Source organism: Seriola lalandi, unplaced genomic scaffold (assembly GCF_002814215.2).
Source record: "Seriola lalandi dorsalis isolate HSWRI2012SDOR001 ecotype SW California unplaced genomic scaffold, Sedor1 jcf7180002054983, whole genome shotgun sequence".
NCBI lineage: Eukaryota > Metazoa > Chordata > Actinopteri > Carangiformes > Carangidae > Seriola > Seriola lalandi.
This window is the reverse complement of record NW_019525532.1, coordinates 957,948-977,618: the sequence shown is the minus strand read 5'-3', so window position 1 is coordinate 977,618 and position 19,671 is coordinate 957,948. Positions and strand designations below refer to the sequence as shown.

The window sequence follows — 19,671 nt, the reverse complement described above, 5'->3', positions numbered from 1 at the left end:
GTATACAGTATCTCTGCCGAGGTGAGAAAACAAAAGGCAACCTGCTGCATTTCAAGATACTTTCAGGAGCGCACGGATCACCTGAGGCTCTTATCTCAGCAACACCTCTGGGCTCTGGGTGTGAGAGCTTTAATGTGCCCGCAGTCTCCATCCATCTGCTGGATCAAGCTTTAAGAGACAGACACCTCAGGAGAGAAGTGGGCAAGGGTATTCATATTCAAGGGTGTTTTTTTAATGGCTCGGCTATTTTTCATCTATATTCTGTAGCATAAAAATCTCTGTGACTTGCACTTAGATCAGCTAAAACCCAAGCACCCAAAAAGAAGATGTTAGATATTAAACACGGCTGAAGGGAGCTCCATTTCCTTTGACACGCAACAAGTACTGGCCTTTTGGATCAGACTTAGGTTAAATGGCATTTGAAAAATGCTTTTCTTTGTTTTTGTTTGGCCATGAATGTGAGATTTGATGTTTGTTTGCAACCTCCCCCTCCCGCCTGGTACTCCCAGGAGGTTAAAACAAACATTAAGAGCTGTTTTCTGACAGTATTTGATCCAGAGGTGATTGCAGCTCAAGTCTTTAGTTAACCTTTTCAGCAGAGGCCAAGACCAACCAATGGTTGCCCAACATTTTATTGTAAGGGATCACAGAAGCAGTGCTTTCAAATAGTAATTCAGTGCAAAGATATGATGGATTGCTTTTAGATCAAAGTCACAGTAAAAAAATATAAAATACAAAAACATCCTTTTAGGTCAATAAACACTTCTGCAGTTCATCATCATATAAAACAGCAATGACAAATGCAGTGATGTTGAAATACAAAAAGCGTTGTACTGATCTCAGTTCTCTTGGCCGATGATCAGAGCTGATGCTCTGATACGAGAGTCCCTGTTCTGCCTGTTCTGTTTCAGCCTCCGGAGCACAGGAGCGCTGCCGCTCTCACCTGCCCAGGGAACGTCTCTTGCTGCTGGGACGCACTGTGCACCTGGCTGGGGGTCTGACCAAGAGATCACCACATCCTCAGGTTAGCCACAAATCCAAAAAATAAGAACTTAAGGAGGGTCTTTAACAGTTGACCACAGTGATATAATAAAGTTCTGATGATAAATATTGCAGGAGCTAATGCGGCTTCACTGGGTTCAAACACAGTCTGAAGGGGAATTATTTAGGCCCGCGGTTCCTTAAGTGCAGCTATCTGTGAAGCTGAGTTACACAGTAACACCAGACAATACATAATCACAACAGGAATATCAATCAAAACCCAAAAGAAAAACCAATAAAAGACAAAGAGACACCACACTCTGTAGCATCATGATGAACACAGAGTGACGGACTGACATGACAGCATACCCTGTGTTTGGCTTGAGGCGGACGGGTCCTGGTTCTCCCCCATCGCCCTCCTCCTCCTCTGGAGCACCTGCATTAGCTCTGCCTCCCCAACATGTCGGCCCCTCCTGGACGGCACTCTGCGGTGGTGCTGACGTTTCATGTTGTCCTGGTGCGTTAGATGGTTAAAGATATTTCAAAATGCAGCCGCTTGAGTTGTCACTGCCGTGCAGCTCGAAAATACAGTAAAACATGGCTTTTAAAATTATTACCAGCATCCCTTTCAACTCCAGAACAGCTGATTTTCTGTTTTCACTTGTCTGGTCCTGCAAGAAGATTTGGGATATGAAGAAAATGTCTCGATCAACAGTATCTCAGCTGTTTTTATAATAAAGACAAAAAGGAAGAGAGGTGACTGACCTTCCATGAGTTGCCATCCTCCTGTGAGCAGAGAAGGTGGACGGTACTTATCAGAGCTTGTGGTTTATTAACTATTAATTTTGGATTATGTTATTATGTACTGATAGTTTCTCTGGACAAAATAATCTGAATGTCGAAAACCTGCAGACACACACTTAAGTCTTTGTAAATACAGTTTGTCTACCTGTACTCTCTTCATGGGCCTCAGGGTGATGCCTTTCTTTATTCTCTCCATCATTTCATCCACCGCTTTCGCCTTAATGTCCAACAAGGGTGCTGGTTCTTAAAGATTAAAAACAGATTAAAAGAAAAAAAACAGATTGTAAGCTTATAATTAGTGTTTCTACTCTGTACTTCCTAAAGACAAACTCTGTCACATTTTGGCCAGTATATATGATAATCAATACTCGAAACACAGAACCCCTATACTCCTTCAAGGGAAACAAAAGGGGAGAGGGGGAGACTCACTGTTTGGGTCACCTTTACTGTCTTTCCTCCTGCTCCTCAGGAAATCCTGGAAACTAGGCACAGAGAGAGCGAAGTTAGAGGTGTCGAGTTTTCATATTCGGAGGACTGGTGTTTTCATTTCACAATGTCAGATACTAACCTAACCAACTTTGTTCTCCTGTGGCTCCTAAAGTGTGCATTTTCTAAAACTTGTGCAACTAAGACTTTTCACTGAAACTCCCCATTGGTTAAATTGTGGAGGAACCTCTTAGTTAAACATACTTGATTACAGTAGTGGGAGGAGGAGGAGGAGGAGGAGGAGGAGGAGGAGGAGGAGGTGGAGCCGGAGGAGCCGGAGTGGATTCCTCCACTTGTTCATCAGTCGTATCCTCCATCTTCAATGTTTGTTGTAACTGTTTCACTACAAAGGAAGACAGTAAAACGTTGCCTTTGATCATCAGTATCACAAATAAAGAGAGAATTCAACCATTATTCTGAAACCTATGTAATGTAAAAGCGAGAAATTGTTGGAAACACCCACATAGAAGGGAGTTTTAAGGTCTGAGACGACCGAGACGAGAGTTTTGCAGGAAATAGTGTTTGGTGAGAAAGATTTCTGAGGAGTGTTTTCTCCACTAGCAGTTACCTTCTTCCTGCAGCTGTGTGACGGTGCTGTTCGCCTCAGACAGCTGAGTTTCCAAGACCTTTCTCTCCACTTCACTCTTCTCCAGCCGCTCCTTCAGGCTCTGCAGCTCAGAGAGGACGCCGCTCTCCTCCTCAGCGCTCTGACTCTGTTTTACCTGAACACAGGGATCAGAGAAACACGGGTTATTATGGAGAAAAATCAATAGACTCAATAGACACCCGTTTTTCTCTAGTACCATGACAATCTCTTCCATCACACGCACACTCACCTGGTCCTGGTAGTAGTGCTGTATATCACTCAGGGCTGTGCCGATGTTGGCTATTTGCTCCAGCGCCTGCTGCAGCTGCAGGCCGGTCTCTGAGCTCTGCCCGTTGGCCACCGTCTGCTGCACCAACATCTGACAAGACAAACCAATTCTAGCTTCACCTTTTCGACATCTTGAACACATCTTTACGATTATACGCTTCTCCGAAAAATGGGAAGAGAAATACATCAGTGACAGTGAACCACAATTAGAGGAAAAATAAAGAGAGATCTGAATGACTCGTTGTTCATTTTCTCCCCCCAGGAGGTTGTCACAATGCGGGGAAATGTTTTCAAAGCACTGTTTGATTGAACAATGACTTGAAGCCTTGTTAGAATTACTCATCTGCTTCATTGAAAGGTACGAACAATGCAAACAGGATGATTAAGCTGTGAGACAAAGCATCATTTTTCCTACATTATGATAAGTGGCTTGTAAGGAAAAAGTAAAAACGTCTGGCTTTGCCTTGGTGCTCGGGGATAATTAGATTCTTTCTTCTGTGGTGTGACAAATATGTACGCTAGCTATCGTTAATTATTGTGGTTTAGAGCTCATAAATGATCAGAGCACTATAAACAAACCTTTTGTTACTTTGCGTGAGCTTTAACATTGTGATGTTTAAGATTGCATATGGGTGAAATGTGGGTATTGACCAGTTAGATGAAAGTAGACAACTTTATTAATCTATTATCAAACTAGTTTGGTTGCTTATGCACTGTGACAAATAACAAAACAGACACAAGTGAGTCAAGACAAAGGAGATAACAATGACAGATATAATGGTAAAACAATGGCAACACTAACATGTAAACAGATATCGAGGTTCGGATCAGGAGTCGAAAATGAAAAAAAGAAAAAATGAATAAATAAAAGGCCGACCATAAGTGATGCATTTGAAAATGTGACCAATAAAATAGGTAATTAAATCAAGTATTTCTTTCTTATTCTTTCACATACTGTGTGCAGTCTACAGTATAATTTAGGCAGTAGCTAGAAATACTGACCTCAGGAGTCCAAACTCGCCAGCAAACACAGATTTGCTCCCAAAATATTTCTGCAATATGTTTTGATTTCTGCAAAATTTTCTGCACATTTAATTATTCATGTAACCGCTCAGCTGTATGTTCTGTGGATTTGATCTCCATACGTGATAAGTTGACTCCCAGGAATATCAGAATGAACATTAAATCGTGTAATTGCAGTCATTGAAACACCCATATCCCCTGAAACAATATGAAGGTCATGATCTTGGTTCACTCTGGTCGTGTTGGGTTCCTAAACCGTTTCTCTGACAGGTTGTACGGATGTTTTTTTGGGAACAGGTCCATCATCAGAGAACAGGAAGTGAGAAAAAATGGGTTTTCATTTCTGTGTTTTTACAATGAGGACAAACTGAGGCAGCAGGTTTGGTGAGCTCTCTATCAGAGAATCCAGCACGAGGCTCCACGCTGCAATTTACACCGCTCTAATCTCTGGTGTCCCCTCAGCAGACACCAATTTTCACACAGCAATTAGCACAATTATTTCATACATACAAACACACAGACCCAGCCACACACAGCAACACAAAGAGACAAAGATACACACACACAGACACACACACAAAAAAAAAAACTCCAAATTGTTTCCTGTTTGAGGCCCTGCATCATTATACCACCATGCATCACAGAGAAGAGGTGTGAATGGTTGGTGTTTTCAAAACACATGAAAACAGACAAATAGTAGTGCATACAAGAGGCATTCAGCTCAGGGGGGTCTTTTACCATGAATTGAGAGTAAAGGGGCTGAATTGTGTGAACAGTTGGGGGTCCTTTTCACAGGTAAGGACCCCTGCTAGGCAGCCCATTGTGCGCCTGTCCGATAAATGGAGGACACTGCGCACAAAGGCGACAATTGCTATATGCTCGGCAAAACATAAAGGTGTCAGGCAAAGACAGGTTGTGCTTAAAGACCACTATTCTCCTTCAGCAGCAGTGATGACCACTAATTATGGGGAAGGGAGGGGCTAAATGGGAAGGGAAGGGAACAGAGAGACGTTTTTTGAAAGAAAAGGCCTTCATTATAGGAGCAGGTGGGGCAGCAAAAAAACTGTGTAGTGTGTGTGTGTGTGTGTGTGTGTGTGTGTGTGTGTGTGTGTGTGTGTGTGTGTGTGTGTGTGTGTTAGGGTATGTGGATGTTAATCGAATTGGTGTTTTTTCCTGCATGTGTACGAGTGTGTTTCTGCTTTTGTTTGTGTGAATGCCTCGCCTCACACAGAGAGAGCCCGGATTTGACCAAAGTGTCATCAGTGTGAAAACAGAGAATGGAGACCCCTTCTCCTGTCCCGCCACATCAGCTGCTCTCTGACAGAGGAAGTGTGTGCCCCACCACCACCACCACCACCACCACCACCACCACCATCTCCACCACCATCTCCACCCACCCACTGCCAAGTGTCCGTCTGTTCGCCGTAGCTGCCCGAAGGTCAGCGCTAACACTCCCGCTCCCTTCCTGTGGCACGACCTGTCACCCTCAGTATCTATAGGTGTGAATGTATGACAAAATGTTTCATGCCATGCTGAAAACACACACGCACACACATATGCATGCCACGCGGTCAGACCTGGTGGGCAAAGACCTCTGCTTGCTGCCGGAGGTCCTCCTCCAACTCCAGTCTCTGAGACATTTCTGTGAACTCCTCTGTGACAAGCTGGGAGACTGTGCAAACACACACACAGAAATAAAACACACAAACAAGAATGATGTGGCATTTATGATGTCATTCGCAGCAGTGTTTTTGGTACTGAAATGATCAATCACTTAATAGGTTTGATAACTGATCAATCATGTTATATCATTTATGAAGTAAAAATGCCAAATATTAGCTCATATTATGAGGATATGTTGTAAAACTCTACGTTAAAGAGTCACTTCACCCAAATTACAGTTACTATTATAACAATTAAACTCTGGTGTTTTGGGGTGGCAGGTATCACAAAACCTCAGAAAATAATAACAACAATAAAACCAAAACTTTTTCTTTTTTTGCATGAATGGATATCACCAAATTAATATGTGTTTCTGTTGTTATTGTTGTTTTGTCATTTTGGGTGAACTGACCCTTTAAATGCCTTTAAGCTTTTGACTGATTGGACATAATATGAAATGGAAGCAAGGAAAGATGCCACCTTGAGGTTGGGGACGTGAAGATAAATTAAATAATCAATTATCTGGGGAAAGTTACTGATCGCATTCGTGTGATGAGGACTTACCTCGTTTGAATTTATTCATGGTCTTGCTCTGTTTGCTCATTTTCCTCAGCATGGCCTCTTTCTCTGCAACCTCCAGAGCTAGCTGCGATAAAATGTCTGTGATAAGGCACGCTGGTATACACACGCACACACACGCACACACACACACGCACACACACACGCACACACACACATACACACACATGCACACAGACACACACACACACACACGCACACAGACACGCACAGACACACAGACACACACAGCGATGTACCTGCTCTCTCAGTTGGTCCAGCTGTTTGGTCAGATCCTCTACTTCTAGCTCCAGCTGCAGCTTCTCAGCCAGCAGACCGTCCACTGACGCCTGCAGCTCTGACTCACAGACAGGAAGGAGCTTATGATGAGTGAGAGACCCCAACACCAAATCCCCCAAAACATCCCAATAAATAATCAAAACACAACTTGTAAGTCCATGACCATGATCCTTATTCCAGCTCCCCTGTGATGATGATCTGATTATGGATTATCTGGATCATGTTAATATGGAAGTTTGAAGGTGCATTTCATAATCAGTTTCATTCAGGTAGAGTAACACTAGCCCAATCATTCCCCTCATCAGCCTTGGGTAAAAGTCCTAATTACAGTTACACAGCAGTGGGTTGTATCTTCAGGGTTCCCACGATGTTTGCTCTCTTCCCGCAAAGATGAAATGTTTTAAGATGCTTTTTTTTAATTAACCCTAAGAGTTACACAGGAAACAGTGTGATCAAACCCTGAAGCACAGGTGGGGCTCAGAGTAACACCAAAGTATGTCAGCCTGATTATAAATACATGAATGTGGTTCTTCTGCTAATTGGCAGAACTGGTAATGTTTAATATATCATGATGCTTATAAATAGACCTCAGGTACAGCAGCAGCCTCTAAAGTGCCTCTTATTTTTTAAGGTTATTATTAGTACTTGTATTCCTAGTTATATACGGACTGCCATTATTGCTTGTGTTCAATAGTTTGTTTTCACTTTCACCAGGAAGATTAAAAAAAAAACAAGATTGTGCGTTTATTTTTGGATCAGGTGAATTCATGCGTAGTTTTGGCCAACCTGCGAGCTTGACTTGGCTCTCCAGCAGCTGCGTCCCCTCACCGCCAACACTGTCCTCACCGAGATCAACCACATCACCGTTAACTGTGGGGTCAATCTCGGGGTCAAAGGTCAGAGCAGCCAGGTTTTCAGGCAGCTCGGGGATGAGCGGCATCAGCATTTGGCTCTTCCTCTTCAAGACTTTGTTCTCCTTGGTCACCTAGGCAACAGAGGAAGTGATGGTGAGTGTGGAGGTCGATGCTCTTGATGTTATTTTTACAAAAATGACAGAAGTAAAGGTGAGGTCGGGGTATATCACCTGATCTACAGTAAGCTACTTTACACAGCTGCTACTTAACATTTCAGCACTGGGAAGGGAAGGGAAGGGAAGGGAAGGGAAGGGAAGGGAAGGGAAGGGAAGGGAAGGGAAGGGAAGACAACAGAGGTAAATACACTTACCTTGACAGCCAGCGCCTCAGCACTCTCCCTACAAGATCTTTCAATCTGGAACTGGAGCTCCAGCACATTGATCTCCTTCAAGAGCTGATTGGACACTGGAGATGAAGGTCATTAGTCATGGTCTCAGAAAAATATGAAGGAGAGAAGGAATTTGTATTAAAACAGAATCAACTTAAAATATCAGTAAATAGTATTTGAAGGACTTTCCATGCTAAATTTGCATGTCCACGTTGGTTTCATCCCCCTTGTTTCTTCACATCTCTTTACTGACATGCACTGAAGTTTCTGCTGTATATTACCTATAGGTGTGAGTTTTCATCTGAGTGGGTTTCTGCCAAGATGAAGTTCTGGCTGAAGGAGGCAAACAAAAGGAAGAAATGATCTGAATTCTCACCTTCCTCCAGCTCAGACAGTCTCTCATTGGCTTCATCCCGCTGCTTTTCCAGGAACTCATACTAACATTCAACCATCGGCACAAAGAAGAAGCAAAACAGGAGACAGGGTTCATTTCATACCAATGACCTGATGTGTTTCATTTTGCTCATATTTTATTTTATTAACACTGACAGACGAGGCACCAAAATTGCATTATCCTTGTTACTATAATCAAGTTTGTGCACTTGTACTTTTATAGCATTTTTTCCCCTGATGCACATTGGAAAGTGGCACTAATTAACAAGTAATTTACTCCCTGTCACTATCAGTAATACCTGAACGTCTCCCTGATCTTCAGAAGACAAACTGCTCTCTTCATCAGACTCTGTGGGAAACAGAGAATCATTTTATATTCACACAACAGACGGACTGTGGCAAGAGAAAACAGAGAACTCGTTTAGTGGCGAGGCGAGATAACCGAAGATCCTCACATCCTGTCAGCGTGACTGCAAGAGGAACTTCACGAGGTCATCTGAAGGAGGTCAGCCAGAGATATAAAGGAAGTGAAATCACGGATAAACCAGTCTCACTTTCAGTGGGTTCAGACTCATAATAGTTTCCAGATTCTACTTCCCTTTGTCCAACAAACTGAAAGCTTCATAGTTCTTAAAGAAAGTTGTTTGACACTTTGCGAAATAGACTAAATTGCTGTCTTACCCAAAGTTAGGATTTTTTTATGGATGAACAGAACAAACAAGATATAACATGTTGATTAAAGACCTTTAGAGGTGCTGGTAGCTGGATTTTGATACTTAAACCAGAGTCGATTTAACTGCACTTCTACAACTTTGTCAGATTCACAATGGACAGGAAAAAGATCAAAATCAACCCAGCAGAACTAGAGATATCACATTGATAATAGATATCTAATAGATAAATCTCCAATCGATAACTAAACCACTGCCAGTTTAGTCAGCGAGTCAGCCTTGTTAAAACAGTAGCAATAAACAAAGCCTTGAGTCTCAAGCCTCAAACAGAGATGAGCAACGGGCTGTCGAGGTCAAAGATCACTTTTTCTTTATTTTCAGTCCATAGTCTTAATGCTCAACCGACACTGACTCAAGTGACATCACTTTATAACATTTATCAGATTTCGTGCAGCTCCAACTGGAGCTACAAATATCTTTATGCGACTTTTTTCACATATGCAGTTCGACTCCCAAAGACCTGTAAACCCACTATGATGCATAAAGTTCCCCTTTAAATAAAACATATTAAAGTGTGTGTTAATTGATCTAATCAAGACTGAATGTTCAACATTTATAAAATTATAAATCTGCTTTTAAGAAATGATCAACTACACAAAGTAAAGGCGTTTCTCATACACTAATATAGAAGTTAAGTACAAAACTGTTGATCTAAAAGCCCTTAATGTTTTACTTTGCTCCAAACGTGAGTCCATAATAGATAACAAGACCTATTTAGATTTTAGATACTGAGAAGTCTTTCTGAAACTGCAACAGTCATCATGTGACTATATGAAGTGTCTCAGCAGCAGTTTATATCCACATTATCAAGTCTTACCTGCAGCTGCACTGTCCTCATGTTGGACCCACATCCCGTCGTCGGCGTGCTTTTCAAGCTCTCAGCTCCTTGAGAAACTAAATTAAGCTGCACATTCCAGCACAAACAAAAAACTGCTTTCTCTCTCTCTGGGCAGCACTCGCTTTATTATGAAGGAAGCAAGTGAAATTTCTGCTTAAACCCTCCCCTACTGCTGCGATTTCAAAAAAAAAGGGAACTTTTTCCGTACATTGGCCAATGGGTCGTTTTAATCATCATAATCTAATGTCTTTAACGATTTACAGCTAAATGAGAGCTTAATGTATTTTTTGTGTCTAAAGACATGTTATTCCTATGTAAGCATAGATCACCTTTGTTTGATTTTGCTCTTGATGTTACAATTGAGAGGAGGAAGTGTGTGAACTTTTCCTCCCTTTTCATATACAGTGAAAAGGGGAAAATGTAGCCTCTGTCTGTTCATGTGGTCTCTGAGGGACGACACTGTCTCCCTGCTGCGAGATCAATGTCACTCAAGCAGCCAGGAGCCGGCAAAGCTGCTTTTATTCCTCTATTAGCATGTGTGCTAAGAGTTCATGACCTCTGAAACATCTCACACCTGCCATGGGAACCAAATAAATTCTGGGTGACTTCTAGGAGCACACTGAGAGCTTGTGGGTTAAGTACGTCTTCCGTTTAAGTCTGAGCGTTTGGTTTTGCCTGCTTGGAGCCCCAGACTTTTTGGGTTTGGTCTGTCAGGGTGAAAAGGAAGATAAGGAAGGATGATGTTGGTTGTTATTCAATATTTTTCCAAAACCAACATTGCATTTCTCCATCCCTGAATACTCTCTGGTTTCTCTACCCTGTCAGTGGGACTCAGTCATCTCCTAAAACAGCTGGGCACTGTAGTTTTTAGCAAACATTGCACAAATCGGAATAAATAGTGCATTTATCAGGGACTACATTTTTATGTTGTGGCTGCAAATGTAACGCCGGCCGGGACATATTCACAGACAATTTTTTTTTTGTTTTATTTATTGTTTTCATCTATAGTGAATGAAGCATTTCCTTTAGGTGGATAGTGGATAGAGACCCACGTGTTGTTATTTATGCAACAACAACACACTTAAGGGAAGGGAAAGGGAAAGATCGGTTATTGAGTATCTCATGACTAATGCATTGTGCAACTTTTTCTGTGTTAAACCAGACCAGTTTAATAATGCTGGACTGATCACAAGTGGATGTTGAACTGTAAGATTGGGTATTTTTGGCTGAAGTTGATTGAACATTTTCTGATACGTTCAGTGTCAACGTATTTGCATAAATATGTAAATTAACAACATATCCTCATTATTTTAATAGTAAATGTCCGGTCACAGTGATGTTTCCTCCAAAACAATGTAGGACTATAACATGGATGAATAAGTTGTCTGTCAGGCTTTGGCTACACAGACAATACTTAATAAATAATACGTAAAATCAATTCATTGTTTGTTTTGGTGTTTTCATGAGATCTGTTTACAAATACTGAATATTGCCAGAACTTAACTTTTGAATCGCCATCAAATACTCCTTATGATTGACCTGTGAAAGCAGAGACATCTACCTGAGACCCCAATGGGATAAACTAAATCTTAAAAGAAGTTTCAGGTATTTGACCACAGTCTGTTCCAAGCAGAGGCTTATTAAATACAGTTATGACACCAGAAAATAAAGGATGAAAATATAGGATGCTTCTATGGCTGTAATTAACAGTTATCATTGTTATGAAACAGACATCACAAAAATGTCCACAGGGTGATTTAGATTATCTTTAAAACTCAGAAATGAATTTCAAACATCCACTTTGGATGCTGAAACATGCCGGAGTTTAACGGCGGCCTTGGATACATGCTTTTTAAATTCCAAAAGATATTGGCTGCAAGATTTCTTTATTTGCAAAACAAACATGGGACAATAAACATGTCTAATGATTCCTGGCGAAATAATCAAAAGGCCTCATTGAAATTTTACGCTCTTAAATCACCCTTATAGCACAAGCAAAAGCCCGTACAGCTGAACGATAAAAAGCTGCTGTGAGTCATGGCAGTGACGTCCTTGTGATTTAATGAGTCTTTTCTCTCTCAGTGTGTTGCTCTCTTTACAGGCACCACCTGAGCACCAAAGCCTCCTCCAGCCTGTCACCCTGACCTTTACTAATGATTCTTCACCATGTTAATAAAGGTGAAATTGTCACTTAACATTAGCTGTTGTCTGGTGTTTCTTGCAGTGGGCGACATTGTCAGAAAACTCAGTCCTCATTAAAACTGCGTCTTTAAATTCTGGTTAAATAGAGACAAATTAGAAAGGCAGCAGTATTTTATTTTTGAAAATCACAAAGACTAAACAAGGCTGGCTTTTGGTTTCAGTGAGCCGTTGGCCTTTATAACACTCTTTTTATTTCATTTGGAGATTAATTACTCTGCGTTGACTTTAATTTGACAGCTCTTTTGTCTTAATCAAGCACACACAGGCTTCTTCATCAATATCATCACAATATTATTTTATAATACAGTCAAAAGCTGTCCTATTTAGTGTCTAAAAGCAGTACATAAACACTTGATGAATAGTTTGTAACACCCTAAAAAGTAGCAGATAAAGCATTTATTCATGTATTAACTGCTCCTGTGGACCTCCATTATTGGAGGCCGATGTGTAAACAGATACAGTAAAACACAGTTTTTATTATGTAAAATATGTTTTAATGGGAAAAGTTATATTTGCTATTGTTACATTACACAGTACATTAATAAACAGTTTAAATGTCCTTATACCTGCTCCCAACAATATTATAGTGTGTTATAAACTATTCACAAACCATAAAGTTTATACAGACTATACTGTAGTTACCATGCTATTACTTGGTGGAAATTATATTTGATGATTACAGTATGTTGCTGCATTATTACATTTAAATATGATCACTTTTAGGCCAAAGCAACAGATGACAGACTGAGCACGTAGTTTCAAAATAAAAGTCTCTGCCAAACTGATAACAACAAAAAAAACAACTCTCATTTTGACTGAAAAGCAGAAGTTACCGGCAGGAAGCTCCGGTTAATGCCGTAAAACGTGTGAACAGGATGTCTCGAGTGAGTTGAGTCAGAAGTGGGCTGTAGGTTTAAAGGATTAGCGAGTCAAAAACATTTTGTCAGAAGTGGGATTCGAACCCACGCCTCCAGAGGAGACTGCGACCTGAACGCAGCGCCTTAGACCGCTCGGCCATCCTGACGTTATAACGCTCTGACGTCACGAATCGATATAAAAAATTGAACCTCTTAAACTACGATCGTACGATATTGAATATTCGACATTACGGACATCTTAAGACGAGAGTCAGTTGAACAGCTTATAACGAGGCTTAGCTGCGTCACACTGTAACACACACTGTCATTTAAAACAAATACTTTCACGAGGGCGACGGTTAGCAGACGTGCTCTGCTGCCACCATGACAAGAGTTAGCTCGTGGCGCTTCTCACACTTTCCCATCAAGTCACGCGCCGAAGCGAGCTGAAAATTTTACTTTACGATAATTCCCCAAAAAGTAAATAAGTTAAGTAAACACGTGCAAGCGTCCTTGAAACGGTCGTTCGGTTTCATTTACTGTTTTCTTTCACCACTTTTAAAAGAAACTCATCTTACCACACACTGTTCATCAGTTTGTTTCTGCTCCTCAGTGAGGCTGATGATGGTTCCACCAGGTGACATTTCCGGTCATTAGCCTGCTATTTTATTTGTGTTGTGCAGCATTTTTTTTACACATTTTTCCGAGACACATTTCACATTGTTAGGAATCCAAGGTGGATGATAAAATGTTTATAATTACTTTTACTTTTAGCAAGAATTTTTTGGAGTTATTTTTCAGTTTGCTAAACGGGCTTTGATCACCCCTGAAAGTACCTGCAGGTGTGTGTTGCACTTTAGACACTATTTAGCAGCAACAGCATTCAGCCTAAGATTTTTACATTTGGTGAATAGACTAATTTATTTAAACGTAATTAGTAAGGCAAGGCAAAAGTTTAACAATGTAATTATTATCAACAATTAAGTCCTTAACATAAGACATTAAAATGCATTAAGATGCAAAAGTAAAAAATACAGTAGGTACATAGTCAAATATGAATGGGATTAAAAAAAAGAAAAAGTTACAGTGTGGGGTAGAATATTAAAGCCTAATTTTTAACGCTATTACTGTGTATGTATCAATATCTTAATGTATCAATACAGATAGATAGATAGATAGATAGATAGATAGATAGATAGATAGATAGATAGATATTCCCTAGGGGAAACTCAGTGTTAAAGGGTTTGTCATATGCAGGTCATAGTATATTGTTTTTAATTGTAATTAATCAGTTAGGTTCTACTGAGAGTAAAAGGGAGACATCACCATGGTAACAGACAGGCTGGAGAGCATGAAACAATAGTAAAGACCCAATTAATTAAAAAGCATTGGACCATCTGACTAACAAGTATTTCTCTTCTTTGAATGATAAATGCGCTTCATATCCGATAAGAGTAGTTTTTCTATCATAGTGGTTGAGATCATAGTTGGTTTTTATTTCTACCAAACTCTGCTGCAGCTCTGGAGGACAGCCCAAAACAATCAGCAAAAGATGTTTTATTTTCTGTCTCTGGCCTCTCTCGCCTTCTTTACTACTTCATCATGACTGGCTCAGACACCACGCGTGCCTTTCATCCTGATAATCTCAATCCTGGCAACCCCTCCCTCATTTGCATCCACACATGTTGTTGGTCCATGACTCTGTTTTAAAGCAGAGGTTTAATGAAGCTGAATGGACTGATTTGAGATGTGACACTACAGCAGCATCTGCCTGTTTAATACTCATAGGTGACAGATCATTGGGTTTTAACGCCATGGATCTGATGTGTTTTTGAGCACGGGACAAAAAGGGGAACGTTGTGATTATCTGCTGGGTAAATCTACAGTGTTTGTGTGTGAAATGAGCAACTGAGAAATATTATGAGAGAGGGAGAGCATCACAAACACACACACAAACACACACACTCACCTGCTCCGGCTCTGGCCTACTCAGCACTAATGACTGTGTGATTGGATTATCCGGGCTTTTAGCAGCACCACAGCTGCAGCTGACAGAGACGCTAACCTGCAAAGGTCAAGCCTGGGTCAACAAGAGGTCAGCGGGGCCGTGAACTTTTGCAGAAGACGAGGCCTCGGGCAGGAGATAAGAAGAGGCAGCGAATGAAAGACAGGAAGGTGTTTTTAGCAGGATGGTGACAGACAGATTCGATTTCTGGGAATTCAGAGAAGGGGATGCTGAAAACGACGAGAGAGGAGGGGCGGGAAAGATGTAGGCTAGTGTGTTCGGAGAAGGGAGACGGGATGCGTTGTGACAGAAGAGCCTCGCAGACACTGCTGGCCTCCTGGTGACTCCACTGTACACTAGCAACACAAACAAACAGGGCCACCGCTGCTGCCGCTGCTGCCGCTGCTGCCGCCGGCTCCATCATCTTTAATGTGAGACTCTCCTTTTTCTCCCTCACACTTTCCCCTATCTCTATCATAAAAGCTGTGTCCAAGCCATTACATTTTGTCCAAACAAAACACCAACACTTTTTCTGTGTTTGCCTCCAAACAGAAGGATATCATTTTCCATGACCCCAAACTATCCTTTAACCATCTGGTAGCAGCCAGCAGGAATTTTTATAAGCGCTTAATGGGATATATAATATGTGGGCCATGTTTACCACTTGATATTATATCACCATGTAGCCACAGCTTTAAAGTGCATTCACGTTGCTGTATTTTATGATTCACTACTACATTGTTGTAGGAGACACACATGGATATTTGAGGCTGCAGGTGTAAATGAATATCTGACTGTGTGCTTGCTGAGAATAGCAGCCAGTGAGTCAATTCCCTGCGGGGGATTTGTCTCTGCATTAGTTTAGACCAGAGGATGATGACCGAGTCTATTGGAGTGAGTAAATGACAATATTCTCCTGTGATTAGTTTCAGCGCACGTTACACATAAGCACAGGCAGATTCACACATCGGCCCACTGAGCAGAGGGAGAATCCTCACAGATGTGCACTGGCTACTGCTGCTATTGATCATGCTGCAAACTTCACAGCCATTACAGGTTCAGGAGGTCAATTTGTGCAACTCCAGTTAATCAAAATGGATCAAAAACATTTAATTCAAGTCACCTCCAGAGCAGAGATAAAGCACGTAAACATGCGCAATCAGATGGATTTCTGTGGGATTTTATCTATATGTATTGTATTTTCTATTTTCTATTTAATGTCCATGAAACTCTCCATTTTCTTCCAAAATGATCCTCTAAAGGAGCATGTTTAAAGAAAATGTATTGTCCATTATCTCTATGTTGTTTAATCTTAACACTGTCATGTTTTGCATTTTTAGATAGTTCTTATGTGCATGAATGAATTTTCTTTTTTGTAATATATATTTGCCTATCCACTTGCCTCACAATGCGCTCTGAGGTACATTAAAGTATTTTGACTGTATTTAATTTAGACAAAATCCTTGTATGGCTGCTTCATGTTAAGGTTATAATTTGGGGAATTTGGGAAGTTTCTCTTATTTCGTTAAAATGAAAAAAGACATTGTAAGAAAAAAAAGAAAAGAATTAAAAACTATTAAAAAAATTATTAATATTGCTCATATGCAGTTAAAACCTGATCAGTAAATTCCTGATCACTATACAGCACATACATTTTTACTTTCTTATTTGTCTTATTAGTTTTTTCATTCACCTGTAAAACTATGAACTGCACTAAACTCCACGCAAAGTTTGATTGATTAATGGATTGATGTTTACTTACTACTACTATTAAAAAAACAACACAAAAAAACATCTTGTGTCAAGCAATGCACATTAGCCTTGGGTATATACTGTAAATGCCATAATTGAGTAACTGTAGGCGGCTCTCTGTAAAGAATCCAGTGTGTGTGTGTGTGTGTGTGTGTGTGTGTGTGTGTGTGTGTGTGTGTGTGTGTATTCCCTCACTGCAGCTTGTTCTTCCTCTCTGAGCTCTGTAGGTGTCGCTCTAACTCTGTCGTCTGCCACCTGTTGCTCTGCCACATTTCTTCTACAAGTTCCTCCTGCTCGCCTCTAAATCTTCAGACTGCAGGGGAAGAAATTTGAACTTTGAATTTGAATAGAAAACAAAATTAGATACTATGCAAATCAAAGAAATTAAATGCAAAAATTCAAGTTATTACCATGTCGTGTTTAAAAAAAGAAGGCGTACAATAAGAAGTAATGGCAGAGATGTTCTTACATGTTTGGGACTGTGAAATCTGAACAGTGTCTTTTCTACCTCAATAATGTTTTAGTCACTTATGTTTATTACTGAGGGAGTGTAGAAATAATCTGTGAATTCTAATATGTATTTTTTAGTATTTCCTGTTTTGTCCTACACCTGCGGAAGAGGAGTTTTTCATGTGTGTGCTTGTGTTGTGTAATTTCTCTTCTCATGCAGGACCTACATGCAAAGTCTGGAAGAAAAAAAAAAAACACACTTCAGCCTCTGTGCGCCCAACAAAATACCAGACACACTGTCAGTGTCCTCCACGGTTTGGCTTTTGCCCCGTCTCCTGTAGTGGCAGCTACATCACCATCTCACAGTGATGATGTCAGAGGGGAAGCCGTCTGCTGAACCCGGCACAAAGTGGCACAGACGGTCGATCACCGTCTCCGGGTCATGACAGGAGAGGAAGCAGGGTGTCTGGTCATGGTGGGCACACAGTGGCACTGTCTGCAGCTGAACACTGAACACACACACACACACACACACACACACACACACACACACACACACTGAAGTTCATACAGATACATGCATTCACACGCACACACAGTCAGGAGACTCTGGCCTGGCTGATACGGATAAAGGCGTCTGTCTGAATTATTTTTCAACAGCATAAGTTAACATCATTTTCTTGTTATTAAGAATTATTTTATCACCTCTCTCTTAAATCACAGCTGTGATTTATTCTTCTTAAACCTCAGATCCAGTTTGTTCCCATATCATTTGACAACAATTACATGATTGTTCTAAATACTTATTTATTTATCTTAAATACTGGTTTTAAATTCAATGATATTGTATATTCTGATTTCTGTTTAAATTGCTGTAGATCCAACCTTTTTTTTCTTTTCTTTTTTACAACGACAGCTAACATCTGAATGAGCCACAAGACTTAAAATATTTAATTAAATCAAATAAAATATGTTTCAGAGGAAAGTTAACATCTGCATCATTATTTTTAATGTCTGGCATATAACGTATAGCTACAAAACACACACAAAAAGAGATGCATAAACACAACTTGCTTTTAACTTTAACCGGAGTGTAGTGTAAACTAAAGAATATGTCTGTTTCTATGGAAAACACAACTTCCTGCAGACCGGGCAGAATGATTTGTTTTTTGTTGAACAAATCAACATTAAAAAAATAAAAAATAAAAAAAAGGAGAAAAAAGCTGCTTGTTTTAATACTGAGATTTAAGCCGATTGTACGTCTTTCTCTCATGAACTATAGTTCAGCTCAAACTGAGTCACAGAGCAGATTCTTCAGACGTTACACTCCCCTCACCACTGGTGGAAGAATTCAGGTCGTTTACTGAAGGATATTTTTAACTCGGTCCACCGTGGACTATTCCTCCACCTGCAGTAGCTGGTGTTCATTTTTCAGGTTAACTTGGTTTCAACTGCATATTGTTGTGTTTCATATTTTATTTAATTCTGGTTTAATGTCCTTCCTTTTTTCTTATCTGTTTCATCCTTCATTTTCAGTCTTGTAAGTTTTATATTTGTCTTACTACTTTTTGCTTTAATTCCCTTGTGCACACAGGTCTGCTCTCACTGGACCACCCGCTATAAATAAAGGTTAAATTCAATGAATGAACATGAAAGTGGTAAAGTAATAAAATAAAAATAGTTCCTCGTATGTGAAAGTCCTTCTTGTGGTCAATTAAAATTTCTATTCCATTAGCGTGTGTACCAAAGTATCAAGATAGTTATTTTTTGAATAAAGTAAATATGAATAACTCTCTATTTGAACCAATTTTATGCAAAAAAAATTATTGGATTATTATTACTGACGCATCAAACTGTCAGCAGCATTTAATTGTGCAGCATTCACACTATACACTGTCTGGTATCTTAATCTATAGAATATGCAATTTTACAAGCTCATATTTTTCTGAACATTGAAATCTGCTGATTTGATAATAACGAAGCAGTAAATTGAACATTTCCCTCTGAAAGGTAGTGGAATATAAGTATTAGATATCGTTCAATGGAAATATCCATAATATAGCCCCAAAGTGCCACCAGAACAATTCAGAAATCATATTCATTTTAAAAGCATCCACCAATCACGCTCAGTTCATCAGACATATTTATCTGCAGCAAGTGATTTTCCTCAAAGGTCGTAGACAGTCAGAGACTTACAGCAAATAAAGCTTTGCACTGGAATAATGCTCTTATTATGAAAATCCTTGAAATAAATCTGGAAATACAGGGGTAAAAGGAGATGGGATGACACCAGACGAACCTGGAAAAAAATCTGTATTCATCAGCAAAGCCACACCCATCCCTCCCCCTGTCTTTCTCCCACTATCACTCCATCCTGCCATCATGCCATCACTCCTCCCTCTTTGCTTACATTCTTACATTTCTCTATCGTCCTCATATGTCGCACTTTCTGATTCTTTTCTTGTTTGAGCTTGCCTGAAACTCTTCCATTTTTCATTTTCTTACCTTGCATT

The 19,671-nt window shown here is 40.2% G+C and overlaps 1 protein-coding gene and 1 non-coding gene across 3 annotated transcripts; both read right to left on the bottom strand.

Annotated features, from left to right (window-relative positions):
* Nucleotides 1-616: 616 nt before the first annotated feature.
* On the bottom strand, nucleotides 617-10,030 carry shtn2 (shootin 2). 2 transcript variants are annotated; one of them, XM_023396779.2, is made up of 17 exons: nucleotides 9,872-10,030; nucleotides 8,623-8,672; nucleotides 8,307-8,367; nucleotides 7,913-8,007; nucleotides 7,475-7,673; nucleotides 6,649-6,746; nucleotides 6,395-6,476; nucleotides 5,746-5,840; nucleotides 3,108-3,236; nucleotides 2,840-2,993; nucleotides 2,476-2,614; nucleotides 2,215-2,267; nucleotides 1,931-2,028; nucleotides 1,747-1,767; nucleotides 1,599-1,652; nucleotides 1,351-1,495; nucleotides 617-997 (listed from the first exon to the last, which is right to left on the bottom strand). In XM_023396779.2, exons 1-17 carry the CDS (start codon nucleotides 9,903-9,905, stop codon nucleotides 840-842), a joined length of 1,665 nt encoding a protein of 554 aa, XP_023252547.1. In that variant the 5' UTR covers nucleotides 9,906-10,030; the 3' UTR covers nucleotides 617-839. The 2 variants fall into 2 exon arrangements, with proteins under 2 accessions (XP_023252547.1, XP_087027383.1); XM_087171257.1 differs by lacking the exon at nucleotides 1,747-1,767.
* A 3,005-nt stretch (nucleotides 10,031-13,035) lies between these two features.
* On the bottom strand, nucleotides 13,036-13,118 carry trnal-cag (transfer RNA leucine (anticodon CAG)). Its single transcript has one exon. It is a non-coding gene; the product is annotated as a tRNA-Leu (tRNA).
* Nucleotides 13,119-19,671: the final 6,553 nt, after the last annotated feature.